Source organism: Saccopteryx bilineata, chromosome 1 (genome assembly GCF_036850765.1).
Source record: "Saccopteryx bilineata isolate mSacBil1 chromosome 1, mSacBil1_pri_phased_curated, whole genome shotgun sequence".
In the NCBI taxonomy this organism is placed as follows: domain Eukaryota; kingdom Metazoa; phylum Chordata; class Mammalia; order Chiroptera; family Emballonuridae; genus Saccopteryx; species Saccopteryx bilineata.
This window is the reverse complement of record NC_089490.1, coordinates 155164130-155179640: the sequence shown is the minus strand read 5'-3', so window position 1 is coordinate 155179640 and position 15511 is coordinate 155164130. Positions and strand designations below refer to the sequence as shown.

The following is a 15511-nucleotide window of genomic DNA, read 5'->3' as shown; positions in this document are numbered from 1 at the left end:
TTCCCGGCCCTGGCCGGACGGCTCAGCAGTAGAGCGTCAGCCCGGTGTGTGGAAGTCCTGGATTCAATTCCCAGTCAGGGCACACAGGAGAAGCACCCATCTGCTTCTCCATCCTTCCCCCTCTCCTTCCTCTCTATTTTTCTCTTCCCCTCCCACAACTAAAGGCTCCATTGGAAAAAGTTGGCCCAGGCACTGAGGACGGCTCCATGGCCTCCACCTCAGGTGCTAGAATGGCTCCGGCCACAACGGAGCAACACCCCAGATAGGCAGAGCATCGCCCCCTGGTGGGCATGCCGGGTTTATTCCAGTCGGGCACATGCGGGAGTCTGACTGCCTTGCTGCTTCTAACTTAGCAAAAATTTAAAAAAGAAAAGGTACTTCCTAGGACTATGGAAAAGGAAGAGATCTTTTTTATTATTATTGATGGATTTTTTATTTTATTTATTTATTTTTTTTCATTTTTCTGAAGCTGGAAACAGGGAGAGACAGTCAGACAGACTCCCGCATGCGCCCGACCGGGATCCACCCGGCACGCCCACCAGGGGCGACGCTCTGCCCACCAGGGGGCGATGCTCTGCCCATCCTGGGCGTCGCCATGTTGCGACCAGAGCCACTCTAGCGCCTGAGGCAGAGGCCACAGAGCCATCCCCAGTGCCCGGGCCATCTTTGCTCCAATGGAGCCTTGGCTGCGGGAGGGGAAGAGAGAGACAGAGAGGAAGGCGCGGCGGAGGGGTGGAGAAGCAAATGGGCGCTTCTCCTGTGTGCCCTGGCCAGGAATCAAACCCGGGTCCTCCGCACGCTAGGCCGATGCTCTACCGCTGAGCCAACCGGCCAGGGCTTGATGGATTTTTTAGAGAGAAGAAGGGAGAGACAAAAGAGAGAAAGAGAGAGAGAGAGAGAGAGAAACATTCATTTGTTGTTCCATTTAGTTGTGCATTCATTGGTCGCTTCCTGTATGTGCCCTGACCGGGGATCAAAGCCATAGCCTTGGTGTTTTCAGACCATGCCCTAACTGACTGAGCTAACTGGCCAGGGTGGAAGAGATCCTTTTCAATCCAATAAAGGGATACAGAATCTCACAGCTAATGTCATACTTCCTGGTGAGAGATTGAATCCGTTCCCTAAGATCAGAAGCAAGGCAAGGACACTTCTATTTAACATTGCCCTGAAAATCCTAGCCAGTGCAGTAAGGCAAGAAAAGGAAATCAAAGGCATACAGATTGGAAAGAAAGAAATAAAACTCTTCTTTTTTAAAAAAAGATTTTATTTATTAATATTTTTAGAAAGAGGGATGAGAGAGAGAGAGAAATAAAGGGGAGGAGTGGGAAGCATCAACTCATAGTAGTTGCTTCTCATATGTGCCTTGACCAGGCTAGGTTTCAAACCAACGACTTCAGCATTACAGATTGATGTTTTTATCCACTGCATTACCACAGGTCTGGCAAACTTCCTATTTTATTTGCAAAAACCATGGTCTACATAGAAAATCCTGAGGAATTCAGAAAGAAAAAAGCTCTTAGAACTAAGAAATAAGTTCAGCAAAGGTTGGAAAATACAAGATTAACACACAAAAAACCAATCACATTTCTAAATGCTAGCAATGAACAATAGAAACAAAAATTAAATTAAAAAACAGTATTGTGGCCTGACCAGGCAGTGGCGCAGTAGATAGAGCATCAGACTGGAATGCGAAAGACCCAGGTTGGAGACCCCAAGGTCACCAGCTTGAGCACGGGCTCATCTGGTTTGAGCAAAAAGCCCACCAGCTTGAACCCAAGGTCACTGGCTCCAGCAAGGGGTTACTTCGTCTGTTGAAGGCCCGCAGTCAAGGCACATATGAGAAAGCAATCAGTGAACAACTAAGGTGTTGCACCACGCAATGAAAAACTAATAATTGCCCTGGCCGGTTTGCTCAGTGGTAGAGCGTTGGCCTGGTGTGTGGGAGTCCCAGGTTCGATTTCCGGCCAGGGCACACAGGAGAAGCACCCATCTGCTTCTCCACCCCTCCCCCTCTCCTTCCTCTCTGTCTCTCTCTTCCCCTCCCGCAGCCAAGGCTCCATTGGAGCAAAGTTGGCCCGGGCACTGAGGATGGCTCCATGGCCTCTGCCTCAGGCGCTAGAATGGCCCTGGTTGCAATAGAGCGACGCCCCAGATGGGCAGAGCATCGCCCCCTAGTGGGCGTGCCGGGTGGATCCCGTTCGGGCGCATGCGGGAGTCTGTCTGACTGCCTCCCCGTTTTTAACTTCAGAAAAGTAAAAAAACAAAAAAACAAAAAAGAATACTAATGATTGATACTTCTCATCTCTCTCCGTTCCTGTCTGTCTGTCCCTGTCTATCCCTCTCTCTGACTCACTCTCTGTCTCTGTAAAAAATAAATAAATAAAATTTAAAAAAACAAACAAAAAAACCCAGTATTGTGTATAGCCTGTCCCCAAACTTACCATATATTGATTGTCAAGTTGGTGGCAACCCTTTTCCACTTAATATTGGCTGACTTTGGCAACTCAACAAATCCTGGGAGGTGGGATTTATTATCTTCCCAATTTTACAGATGAGGAAACTAAGGCTTAGGAAGGTGGTTTGGCTGGCCTGAAGTCACAGAGTGAACAATGAGACAAGGGTTCCTAGAGCCAGCCATAGCCTACTAGTGTAATAATTGCTTTTAATGGATACCAAGCAACTGAGGCACAAACAGCAGAGCTCGTAAAAATAGTAATAAGGCCCCTCCTCCAATTGGTAAAATACTTATTACAGCCCAGCCCTTGTTTCAGGTACTTTATTGCATGCATTATCAGCTTTTCCCTGATAAGCAGCCTTTGAGGGAGGTGCTGTGTTTGTGCCCATCTCACAGATCAAGAGAATGAGGCACAAGAGAGAAATGAGGCATTGCATCTGAGGCCCACAGCCTTGTCTGCCTAGTTCCAAAGCCACAAGCGCAGAGACAGTGCTCAAGAAACATACCCCCTTCCTGAGTGCCAGCTGGGCACTGCTGCCTGCTGAGTCCATGTGGGCACTGGTTCCAGAAGAGGGTCCTGTGGCTGGGGCCTGGAGCCGAACGGATGATTGCCCAGGCTGGGCACTTCCCAACAGAGTGGCCACCCGTGCCCAGCTGTAGGGCCATCCAAGAGGGACTGGCTGACTCCGAGGGGCTGCTGGCTGCCCAACCTTGGAGTGGCCAAAGGGCTCAGGGCCGAGCCGGGCACACTCCCTCGGCTGCTGCCCAGCCATGCCTAGCCCAGTCAGCCACGGCTGAGGCTGCAAAGTCAAATCAGGAAGTGGCTTCCCCCATCTGCTCCTGGATAGGAAACTGAGGCACAGGACCTTGTATGGGTCCTGCTCCTGTGCTGTTTATGGCACCCTTAATCTTGGCAGCCAGTAGGTGTACAACACACAATGTGTGCAAAGCCACCAATGTAGTGCCAAGCAAACAGCAAAGGCTTGTGACTGTTTTAGGAAGTATAATCATTATTATTATCTCCATGACAACACCAAGGGAACTGAGGTTCCCAGAGGGGAAGTGACCTCCCCACGACCACACCTCCTTTGAGGATCCCAGACGGATGGGAATGCAAACATCTGATCCCAGAAGCCAGATGGCTCACGCACGCGCAGAGTGTTGGATGTCTGGCTGCCTGCCCAGGAGAATGAACGAAATACAGTTGACCCTTGAAAAACATGGGTTTGAACTCTGTGGATCCACTTATACGCAGATTTTTAAAAAATAAATATTGTAAATGTATTTTCTTTTCCTTATGCTTTTTTGAATAACTTTTTTTTCTTTAGCTTACTTTATTGTAAGAATACAGTATATAATACATATAACATATAAAATTGTGTGTTATCAACTATTTACATTATCAGTAAATCTTCTGGTCAACAGTAGGCTATTAAGTTTTGAGGAAGTCAAATTATATAGGGTATTTTTTTTAAGTGAGAGGAGGGGAGATAAAGAGACAGATTCCCGCATGCCCCCTGACCGGGATCTACCTGGCAACCCCCATGAGGCCAATGCTGTGCCCGTCTGGGCCAAATTATATAAGGATTTCTAACAGAGCTCCTAATCTTCGTGTTATTCAGGGTTTAACTGTGACTCTCATAACAGAGCACAAGTAGCATGGGGTAGGAACCTTTTCATCATTCTAACCCTGCTTGCCTTCCCTATAAAATGGGTACAATAACAATGCCAGCTTTGTGAATAGCTTAAAGATTTAAGGGAACATATAAACTAGGAACAATAAGGTGTCATATCTGTGGTCATCTTAGGGACTTTAGTGATAATACTAACAATGTGATGGACATTACCATGTAAGCCCAAGTGACTCATATTTATTATCTCCTTGTCAACTTCTGGCAATCCAGTCAGGCTTGGGTGATGCTCATACCCATTTGAAGGAGAATACTGCAGCTCATAACAGTTAAATGACTTATTTGAGGTCACACAGCAATAACTCTCAGCTCTGGGGCATGGCAGGTGCAGGGGAGAGAGGCAGATTTTCTTTCTCTCTCTCTCTCTGGCATTTGATGGTGACCACTACCTTTCTGATAAACAGGTAGGTCCTGGCTTCTGTCTGGTCAGGCCTGGCCCTGTGCCCCATCAGCCTGGTCCTGGGTGGATGTGGAGGCTGCAGGGGAAGCTTGCATGATCACCCAACACCCAGGCCACTGGAACCAATAAAAGCTGAGCTCACCGTCTTCCAAGGAGCCTGATTATTTCTATTTTTATTTTTATATTTATTTATTTTTGTGTGTGTGTGTGACAGAGACAGAGTGAGACTGAGAGAGGGACAGATAGGGACAGACAACCAGGAAAGGAGAGAGATGAAAAGCATCAATTCTTCATTGTGGCTCCTTAGTTGTTCATGGATTGTTTTCTCATATGTGCTTTGACTGGGGGGCTACAGCAGAGTGACCCCTTGCTCAGACAGAGACCTTGGGCTCAAGCCAGTGGCCTTGGACTTCAAGCCAGCAACCATGGGGTCATGTCTATGATCACACACTCAAGCCAGCGACCCTGCACTCAAGGTGATGAGCCCATGCTCAACCTGGTGACCTTGGGGTTTCAAACCTGGGTCCTCAGTATCCCAGTCCAATGCTCTGTCTACTGCACCACCACCTGGTCAGGCGAGCCTGATTATTTTTAGATAAGATGGATAGGTGGGTGCTGGGGCAGGAGGGAGCCCCCAAGCCAGGCAGGTGGGTGGGGGCATTGCAGTTACAGAGGAACACCCTTCCGCCCCCTCCTTGGGGGCCCTGATTAGCACCCCAAGGCCAAGGGCTGAGCCCTCAGGACTTCAAAGGCAGAGGCCTAGGGGAAGGGGCCCAAGGGCTCAAGGACTCATCTTCCTGGCCCTCAGTTTCCCCATCTGTAAGATGGGAAGATAGCTTCTACCTCCTGGGACTGAGGCAGGATTAAATGAGCTACCCTGTTTCATGGATGAGGGGACTGAGGCTCAGAGGGGAAGAGCTCTAACCCACAACTGAGCTAGCCCTTGCACATGGCTTCTCGCCCTGTGTGTGAGGCCACATTTCAGCCTGTGGGTACACGTGAGCCCCAGGGACCTGCACCTGGTATCTGCAGGTGACTGACTAGACATCCATGACTTTCTGGGGCAGCAGCCAGGGGAAGGGCCAAGCAGAGACCCCTAGGCCTTGCATGTTCAGGGGCCATCCTGTGTTACCAACTCTTGCCTTTCTTTGCAGATGCGGAACAGAGTGGCAGTCCCCGGACTGGGATAGGCTCTGATCAGGAGGATAGCAAGCCCATCACTCTGGGTGAGTCTGGGGAAGGCGAGGGGTAGAGTGCATGGCCCTGTCCCCATCTTTTATATGGGAGTCATTTTCTGACCACCTCTACCCGTTGTGTGCTCTGGTGGCTCTGTGTGTGTGCTTCACATATATGAATGGTTCATTCCTCATAGCTATGCTATGGGGTAGCTGCTGTGTTGTTTTATTTTTTTTTTTAAGTGATAGGAGAGGAAATAGACTCCTGCATGCACCCTGACCAGGATCCATCCAGCAACCCCCATTTGGGGCCAGTGCTCGAATCAACCGAACTATCCTCAGCGCCTGAGGCCAACACTTGGACCAATTGAGCTATCCTCAGCCCATGGGGTCAACAGTCAAACCAATCAAGCCATTGGCTGCAGGAGGGGAAAAGAAAAAGGGGGAGAGGGAGGGGAAGAGAAGCAGATAGCCACTTCTCATGTGTTCCCTGACTGGGGATCAAACCTGGGATGGCCACACTCTGGGCCAGTGCCCTATCCACTGAGCCAATTGGCCAGGGTCATTGCTTCATTTTTCAGATGAGGAAACTGAGGCTCAGACAGGTTAAGTAGCCACCCAGGGAGCATTCGGACTCCAAGATTCTCATCCCACAAGAGAGGCCCTAAAGGGCCTTGCAGCCCCATGGGACATTTAACAATAAGTAGGACAAGTCAGTTCTATGTTGGGAGGTGGGAAGTGAGAATTTATCTGAAGCAGGACTAGGAGCAGAGCCCTAAAGAATGGAAAGGATTTGGAAGCTGCTTCTGCCCTGCCCTCTCCCCATCCAGACACCCTCAGTCTGTCCTTCCAAAAGTAGCCAAAAGGTGCCTGGGAGCACCTGAGTCAGGTTCCATCCTTCCTCTGCCCTAAGCCCTCCAGGGTATGTGTGTGTGTGTGTGGGGGGGGTATCGAAGTCTGTCCCATAAGATCTTGAACAACCTGCCCACCCTTCCCCTCCCTGCTCTCCCCTCTTCCCCACTCTCTCACTCTGCTCACTCCCTCTGTTCCAGCTACATGGGGCTCCTCTTTGTTCCTCCAACATGCCAGGCATGGTCCTGATTCAGGGCCTTTGCATGTGCTCTGATCTCTGCCTGGATAGCTATCTGCTTTCTCTCTCCAGATCTCCTAGGTCTCAGCTCAAATGCCCACTCCTCAGAGAGACCTTCCCTGAGCTCCTCAGCTCAAGCAGCCTCAGCCACTCTGGATTGATCACCTCCCTCTGTTGTATCTCCTTCAGAGAAAGTTGGTGATTGCATATGTTTGCTTATCTCCCCTACTGGAACATCACCTCCTCGAGGGCAGAGGTTTTTGTCTGTCTTGATTATTGTTGTATCCTCAGTGCCTAGAATAGAACCTGGTACACAGAGGGTGCTGAATAAATATTTGTAGAGAGAGAAAAAGGAGGCAAGAAGCAGAGAGAATAGAAACTAGAGAATGGTACATCAGGGATAAGGAGGAGAGATGAAAAGGAAGGAACAGCCAGTGTGTGAGGGCATTCTGTTGGATGGACCGGCACAGCCATACCCAGGGAGGCTGGCTGGCTCCAGGAGGTTCACAGGCCCCCAGGCTGCTCCTTACTGGCCATCTGTGAGGAGTCCTCCTTGGCTTCCTGAGATCCCCGGAGCCTCCCTCTAAGCCAGATGTTCAAGGCAGACCGGGGCAGCTGTACTTGGTTGGCCTGGTCCTCAGAGGAGCTCCAGCGTCTAGTGGAGGAAATCACTTCCTCCCCACCCGCTAGGGAGTCCCCTGGAGATGGAGCTGGGCGAGTGCTGCACAAACAGGAAACCCCGGTGGGGGAGGGCAGAAGGGCGTGCTGACACCAGCTGGCCAGTTTGGTTGGCAGGAAGCAGCCTCGGCCATTTGTCCTTAACACTGGGGGTCCACTGCCCTGTATTCTCTGGGATATTGTGACCCTGTGCTTCCCAGCATGAGCCTGGAAGATAGTAAGTGCTCAATAAATGGTGGGCACAAAACTTACAACCCGGAAGACTGGGGTTCCTGGCCTATCCAGGGTATTAGACAGTTAGAGCACCAAGGTGAGCTGCCTGCGGCTGGTGCTGCCCCCTGGGGGCCAAGAGAACTATTCCCAGCACATACAGTACACCCCCTAAAGCAGGGGTCTCAAACTCAACTCAGCATGTGGGCCGCAGAGTAAGATCACAGCCGTTTGGCGGGCCGCACTAGGTCTACAAAAGGCAACTGTTACGCAACACTTTTCTCACTGCAGTTGAAAACAAAAAAAAATCAGTACAACAAGCACAATCGTACATGCAGTTTACTCAGTGTCACAAAACGACCAGAAACTGTAGTTCGCATCACAACTGCTGTTAACTAAGCTAATATCTAGCTAGGATGCTAGAGAAATGAAAAATACAAGTAGGCCCCTAGGCTTACTTAATTTTATCCAAAATATTTTGAACTTCGTGGATTAGTCTGCGGGCCGCACAAAATTGTTCAGTGGGCCGCATGCGGCCCGCGGGCCACGAGTTTGAGACCCCTACCCTAAAGCCTAGAGATTCAGGCCTGCCAGTCCATTGTCCTCTCTGACCACTCTCCCTGAGGCAGGGCTGGGAGCAGAACCTTGAAGAATGGAAAGGATTTGGAAAGTCCAGCTCCAGCCCTGTTGGCCTCCAACTTACCAAGTGTGTTCTAACCATAGGGCCTTTGCACAGGCTGTTCTTGCTGCCAGGAACTTTGTGGCCCCCAGGGAAATGGTGAAACATCACCTTTATGATCATCCTAATCAGAGTAACCAACACTTACAAGGTGGATACCCTATGCCACATGCTGTTCTTGGCACTTCACAAATTTTAACTCCTGTATACCTATTATTCACTGGTAGGTACCCTGAGGTCTTGATAAAATGTAACCCTCTCAGAGAGACTTTCTCTGAGCTCTTTGTGTAAGATAGGTCCCAGTAAGCTCCCCCAACCTTGCCTGCTTTACCCCTGCCTGCCACACCTCACATTGGACTTTGTGATATTAAAAAATATTTTGTATTGTGATAAAAATATACTAAGATAAATTTTATCATTCTAACCATATTAAAATGTAAAATTCAGTGACATTAAGTACATTCACAATGTTGTGTAACCATCACCACTATCTAGTTCCAGAACATTCCATCACTCCAAAAGAAACCTCATTCCCCCTTAGTAGTCACTCCCCATACCGCTTCCCCAGCCCCTGGCAACCACAGACTAACTCTTGTCTCTGTGGACTTGCCTGTTCCGGACATTTCACATAAATGGAATCACACACAGTGTGGTCTTTTGTGTCTGGCTTCTCTCACTGAGCATCATGTTTTCAAGGTCCATCCATGTTGTAGCGAGTGTTGGTGGCTTCATCCTTTTTTAGGATTGAAAAATATCCCATTGTCTGGATGAACCATATTGTGTTTATCCATTTATCCATCAGTGGACACAGGGTTGTCTCCAGTTTGGGCTGTCATGAATCATGCTGTTCTGAACATTTGTGTACAAACCACCCCATCCTGGAGAGGAAAATCCATCTTCCTTTAACATTGCGTGGGAGTGGTTCTGGGGACACAGAATTTTAACTGCTGCCTATAGACTCTCCACTCAGCCTGTGATTCTGAGCGTTTTTACTGGGCTATGGTCTAGGCACTGGGGACAAATCAGAGCCTGGGCAGAGAAATCCCTGCCTTCGTGAAGCTCCCAGTCTGGAAGAAGAAGAATACTAAACAACAGCATTGCCTGGAGTGATGATTGATGCAAAGAAAGCAAGCCTGGCCCTGGCAGGTTGGCTCAGTGGATAGAGTGTTGGCCTGGCATCCATCCAGGGTTTGATTCCCGGTCAGGGCACATGAAAGGCGACCATCTTCCTCTCTTCCCCTCCCTCTCCCCTTCTCTTTCCCTTCCCCTCTGGCAGCTAGTGGCTTGATTGGTTCAAGCATCCACCCCAGGCACTAAGGATAGCTCAGCTGACTCAAGCATGGGCCCAAGATAGGGGTTGCCAGGTGGATCCTGGTTGAGGAGCATGTGGGAGTCTGTCTCACTATCTCCCCTCCTCTCACTAAAGAAAGAAAGGAAAAGGAGAAAGAGAGAGAGGAGGAAGAAGGGAGGGAAGGAAGGAAGGGAGGGAAGGGAGGAAGGGAGAGAGAAAGCCTGTCCCTCCTAGGTAGTTTGAATCCTATCTCACAACTGCCCAGACAACAGGGTATAATGGTTCCCATTTTCAAGATTAGGGAGCATGGAGGGGAAGGGATTTGCCTAAGATCACCACCAAATGGGCAACTGAGTCAGGATTTGAACCCACGTCCAGCCTCTGCTTGCAGCCTGCTGCAGTTTGGGGAGCCCCGCATGAAGGTGAGGTTGGATCCGGGGCCCACCAGGTGAAGGGGAGACTGGCTGCAGATAGTAAGAAAAGAATGTCCATTCCCGCTGTGTAAGAGCAGAGGCAATCCCCCATCCCACTGGAAGGGCTTAGCTGGATAGCCCCACCACTGCAGGGGTGGAGGGGGTGACTCCCCAGGCTGGGTCCAGCCCCTGTTGTCTGGGAAGCGCGGGGGTGTCAACGAGGGAAACACCCGCGGACACCCATTCTCTTTCTGTTCCAGATACAACCGACTTCCAGGAGAGCTTCGTCACCTCCGGTGTGTTCAGTGTCACTGAGCTCATCCAAGTGTCCCGGAGTGAGTGTCCCCACCCACCCTGGGCGGGAAGCGGGGAGAAGGGAGGGGCTTGTACAGGGGAAGGGGCATTGAAAAGTAGAACTGGCTTCAGGATGGACACTCCTAGAGGGAAAGGATCTCAGGGTGAGGGGAAGGGCTTAGGGGGGAGGCAGGAACTCATCATCACCCTCTTTCCCCCTTATGTTCTCCAGACACCCCGTCACCAAGCCAAGGTTCCTAGGAAGGGCAATATCGAGGCCCTTCCCAGAGTCCAAAGTGAAGGTGGCATGCTCCTCCCCAAGAAATAGACCCCAAATACTGAGTGGAGAGGCTAAAGAACCTTATTCCCAGTAACCCTCCTTCCTGGAGCCTACCCCACCCTGTCCCAGGAGGGGGCCCTATTGGGCCCCAATCTCCCCGTTTTGCTTCCTGCCCCCCCCCCCCGTCTTCCTTTTGAACCTACTGGGGACTCACCCCACTCCCTCAGGCACACCCATTTGAATCCCATCCCAGGGAGTTCTGCTTAACCCTGACCATCATCTTCCCATCCAGATCAGCCTCTGGGAGTGCTGGAAAGCTTGGGTTCCAGCTCTGGCTATGCCTCTGCTTTACAGCACTACCTTGGTCTTTCTTGATGGCCTTGGTTTTTTTTGTTTGTTTGTTTGTTTGTTTGTTTTCATTTTTCTGAAGCTGGAAACAGGGAGAGACAGTCAGACAGACTCCCGCATGCGCCCGACCCGGATCCACCCGGCACGCCCACCAGGGGGCGATGCTCTGCCCATCCTGGGCGTCGCCATGTTGCAACCAGAGCCACTCTAGCGCCTGAGGCAGAGGCCACAGAGCCATCCCCAGCGCCCGGGCCATCTTTGCTCCAATGGAGCCTTGGCTGCGGGAGGGGAAGAGAGAGACAGAGAGGAAAGCGCGGCGGAGGGGTGGAGAAGCAAATGGGCGCTTCTCCTGTGTGTCCTGGCCGGGAATCGAACCCGGGTCCTCCACACGCTAGGCCGACGCTCTATCGCTGAGCCAACCGGCCAGGGCTGGCCTTGGTCTTTTGATCCATTGAATAAAGCCAGTTTCAGTGAAATAAAGAACTGGGCCAATTTGGGAAGGGGGTCTCCCCACCCCTCCAGGGCAAATTGCAACCCTGGACTTTGCTCCTTCCCTCATTATCTTGTCACTCTCTGCAGCACCTGTGGTGACTGGAACAGGACCCAACTTCTCCTTGGGGGAGCTGCAGGGGCACTTGGCATACGACCTGAATCCAGCCAGTACTGGCATGAGAAGAACGCTACCCAGCACTTCCTCCAGTGGGTACGTGCCTGGGTCCCCATCTCTGGGCATTTCACGACCCCCTGCCCTCCATCACCCGGCCCCAGCTGATTCATTCTTCTTCCTGGAATGCCTCTTTTCGTGGTCCACTTTGGGAAATGCCTAGTCATCCTTCAAAACCCAGCCCCAAGTGCCTCTTTCCCAGCTCTGACACCCCACTCTGGGCTTGTGTCCTATAGGCTCAGCCCTTGAAACTCCATGAGAATGAAGACACCGATTCTTGCTGACATGTTTTGGGTCTATGAGCTGCTGGTCACCTTGTGCTTATCTGGCAAATGGGATCATAATCTTACTGTTTGAGGATTACAGTAGGCCAAGTGACCAGCCAGACCTCGGGGCTTTAGTCAGCACTATGCTAGTTTGCTGTGTGACCCCTGCTTCTGGACCTAGATGTCCCCCGTTCAAGCAATAGGCAGGTTGAAACAGGTGTTAACAGAACTGGCTGAAAGACTGCGGCTTCCATGACGTCTCGCGAGAGCACCCTTCTCGCCCCGCCTCCTAAAAACCGAAAGTTGGCAAAGCCTCCGCCTGCGTCTCCGTGGTAACCGGCCTGCCCTCTTCTTCCCTCCCCTCTTAGGAGCAAGCGGCACAAATCGGGTTCAATGGAGGAAGACGTGGACACGAGCCCCGGCGGCGATTACTACACCTCGCCTAACTCTCCCACGAGTAGTAGTCGAAACTGGACGGAGGACATGGAAGGAGGTGGGGCTGACAGTGGGAGTAGAGTAGGTTTACCGGTCGATGTGTCGCGGAAAGACTACGTATTCCGGCAGGCATTGCGTGCGCACTAAGGAGCAGGAAGCGGGCCTGGATCCATGAGACCTCCTGGGAATTGTAGTCAGTCGGCTGCGCGGGCTGAAGTAAAAGTCCGGACTCAAGTTCCCGGAGCTTTTTGGTTCCGCTCAGGCGGGGAAGGGCGGAGTCTGGCCCGACTTTCCTGCCCTCTGCCGGTCAGGAGCCAGTGTGTGGGGTTTCCGATTATAGACTGACTAAATAGCGATTCTAATCAACAGGGTGTTTCTTCCCAGGGTTTGCCACAGATTCATCGAGAGTCCTGAGATGTAGGATCCCTTCCCACCGGATTCCTCTGTGAAGTTCCTGTAGTTACAAGATTCCCATCTTCTTGGGATTTTTCCCGTTTGATTCCAGTTCTGTAGGAGCCCCGTCTCTTTTTTCATAGTGCCTCTTGCAGCGGGATTTTGTTCTGTTGCTCTTCTATCTTCAGACCCAGATTCTTTTTCATGGGGTTCCTAGTGTATAGTGTCAGCAGTCCCATAGAGTTTCTTTTCTATTGAGCGCTAATCTTTTGGGGGGGTTTTGTTTACATATGGTCTCCCCAAGTGCTTTCTCCAAAGAGTTCTTTTGGGTCCCCGTTTCCACCTCGGTTCTGATCTAAAGAATCCCTTTCGCCTAAAGGTTCTCTCCAGTGAGTCAGCATCTGTGACTCAGGAAATGGTGAGGAAAGTGTCCCACAGGCTTGTGTTACACTGGGGCAGTTGTCCCTGTTATTCCTCAGATTCTCAGCAGGCTTGTGACCCCCGGTTTTAGAAGCTTCACTCTATCCAGTCTCTTACCACTTTTCAAAGGTTCTCCCCACGGGATAGCCAGGAGTTATGAACATGGACTCTGAAGTCCGCCAGTCTTTACAGCTCTCTGATAACCCCATCTGAGTTTCAGTTTCCTCATCTGTGAAATTGGGATATTAATACCTGCAGTACCCAACCTTTAGGGTTGTTTTGGGGATTAAGTGAATTAATACATCTGATGTCCCTAGAACAGGCCTGGTACGTAATAAGCACCCATTAAACCTTAGAATTTGTTTTCTCCTCCCCTCCTTCTCTCTTCCTCCTACCTATCCCTGGAGAGCCTGCTTTCTTATAAAGATCTGTCTGCACAAAGTGTCATACCTGCAGAATTCTTGAAAAGCAACATTACAATAAAGACTGTAGGTTCAGGCATCAAAGAGAACTGGGTTTGAATCCCAGCTCTGCCTTTGACACACTGTGGGCTGTGTAACCTTAGGCAGGTAACAACTTATCTGAGCTTCAGTTTTCTCATTTCCTAAAATGGAAGTGATGAGATAACTCTTCTTTTAGAAAGTTGGAAGGAAAGAATGGTAGAATGTACATAGAGCAATTGTCAAGCACAGATAAATGCCCAGGAAATAGGAAAATTTATTGTTACTCATGTCTTTATAAAATTCCTATCTCTTTGAAGTCTCTTACACATCTGGTTGTGACTTGTAAAGTCCTAAGGGTCCTCCCTCTTCCATGGTGTGGGCTCCAAGAGCAGGTACCTAACTCTGGGAGAACCTGTCTCTGTATCTGTTAGGCTCTAATTTATGGGCCAAGTAATCTCTATGGTTCTGTATCTCTGGGTTCCCTGTCTCTGTCAGATTTGTCTCCATGAAGACCCTGTATTCAACAGGCTTTAAGTTTGCACAAAACAGAAAAGACAGTGTATTTCTCTTACAAGTAAATGTTCAGCTATCAGCAGCCCTGGAAAATGTGATGTGAGGGACTTAGGCTCCTGCCTTATACTCCGCTGAAAGAGATTTTCATTTCTACCTCATGGTCCGAGACAACTGCTGGAGCTCCAGCCATCATGTCTGTATTCCAGCCAGCAGGAAGGAATGAGGGTCAAGACTGGGTATGTCCTCTACCTTTAAGAATAATTCTCAGAAGATGCACTTATCTCTTCTGTTTCTCTATAACCCCTAGTTAGTCATGTGGCCATACTCTGCTACAAGGTGCACTGGGAACTGTAGTCTTATTTGGGGCAATTATGTGCTCATCTCAAATTTAAGGGTTCTGTTACTAGGGAAGAAGGGCAGAGCAGATATTGGGAGACTTCGGCCCTGTCATTTACTGATTGAGAACTCAAAAGCACTTCTCATTAGTGCTGTGATTGAAGAGACTGTCTGCATATAAGTATATGCTATTTAGAGCTGAAAGACAGCCTGTAGTGTAGCCACAGCAGCCCTGAGAGAGAAAATTATAGCTTTAAATTTATTGATTAGGAAACAAGCAAGGTCAGTAATAAAGAACCTAGCTTTCAATTCAGGAAGTTCAAAAAAGAAAAAGTTTTAGCCTGACCAGGCCGTGGTGCAGTGGATAGAGTGTCAGCTTGGGATGTTGAGGACCCAGGTTTGAAGCCCAAAGGTCACTGACTTGAGCAAGAGGTCATTTGCTCTGCTGGAGCCCCGTGGTCAAGGCACATATGAGAAAGCAATCAATGAACAACTAAGATGCCAGAACAAAGAATTGAATTAATACTTCTCATCTCTCTGCCTTCCTGTCTGTCTGTCCGTCTGTCTCTCTCTCCCTTTCTATCTCTCTTGTGCTCGCTTAAAAAAAAAGACGTTTTAAAAGCAGGTAAATGTTAGAGGAGTGGCTTAATCTAACTTTCCAGCCCTGAGAATGGAGTGGCACCCATGGAGGAACAAGGAGGAAACCAGCTTCTGGTGTGTGATAGAGAATTATGGAGCTAGAAGGGAAGGTCACAGGGGGTCTGTCCCCGTCTAGCTCCCATTGGTTGCCTCCAGTGATGGCAAACTCACTCCCTTCTATGGGAACCTCAGTAAAAACACCTACTTATGCCAACTGCTGCCCTGCAGGTGCCCACAGCCCATATGTCCTCCACCCTCTGCTCCACTTTCTCCTTCTCCTGGCTTCTTCCAGCTTCCTGTTTAGACAGCCCCAATTAGCTGCTCATTTAGGGGATTAAGCTGATTGAAGCGCTCTCTCCCTTCTTCTGTTCTGGCTGCCTAAGGCTGTGCTCAGCTAA

General features: G+C 49.9%; 1 protein-coding gene across 4 annotated transcripts in view; it reads left to right on the top strand.

The window, feature by feature from the left end:
* Window positions 1-15511, top strand: part of NFIC (nuclear factor I C) — a 75787-nt gene that overhangs the window by 39927 nt on the left and 20349 nt on the right. For all 4 annotated transcript variants that reach the window (XM_066276727.1, XM_066276733.1, XM_066276729.1 and 1 more), the window contains exons 3-6: window positions 5701-5772; window positions 10343-10417; window positions 11584-11707; window positions 12303-12427. In XM_066276727.1, the coding sequence (XP_066132824.1) occupies window positions 5701-5772; window positions 10343-10417; window positions 11584-11707; window positions 12303-12427 (396 nt within the window). The remainder of the gene's footprint in view (window positions 1-5700; window positions 5773-10342; window positions 10418-11583; window positions 11708-12302; window positions 12428-15511) is intronic.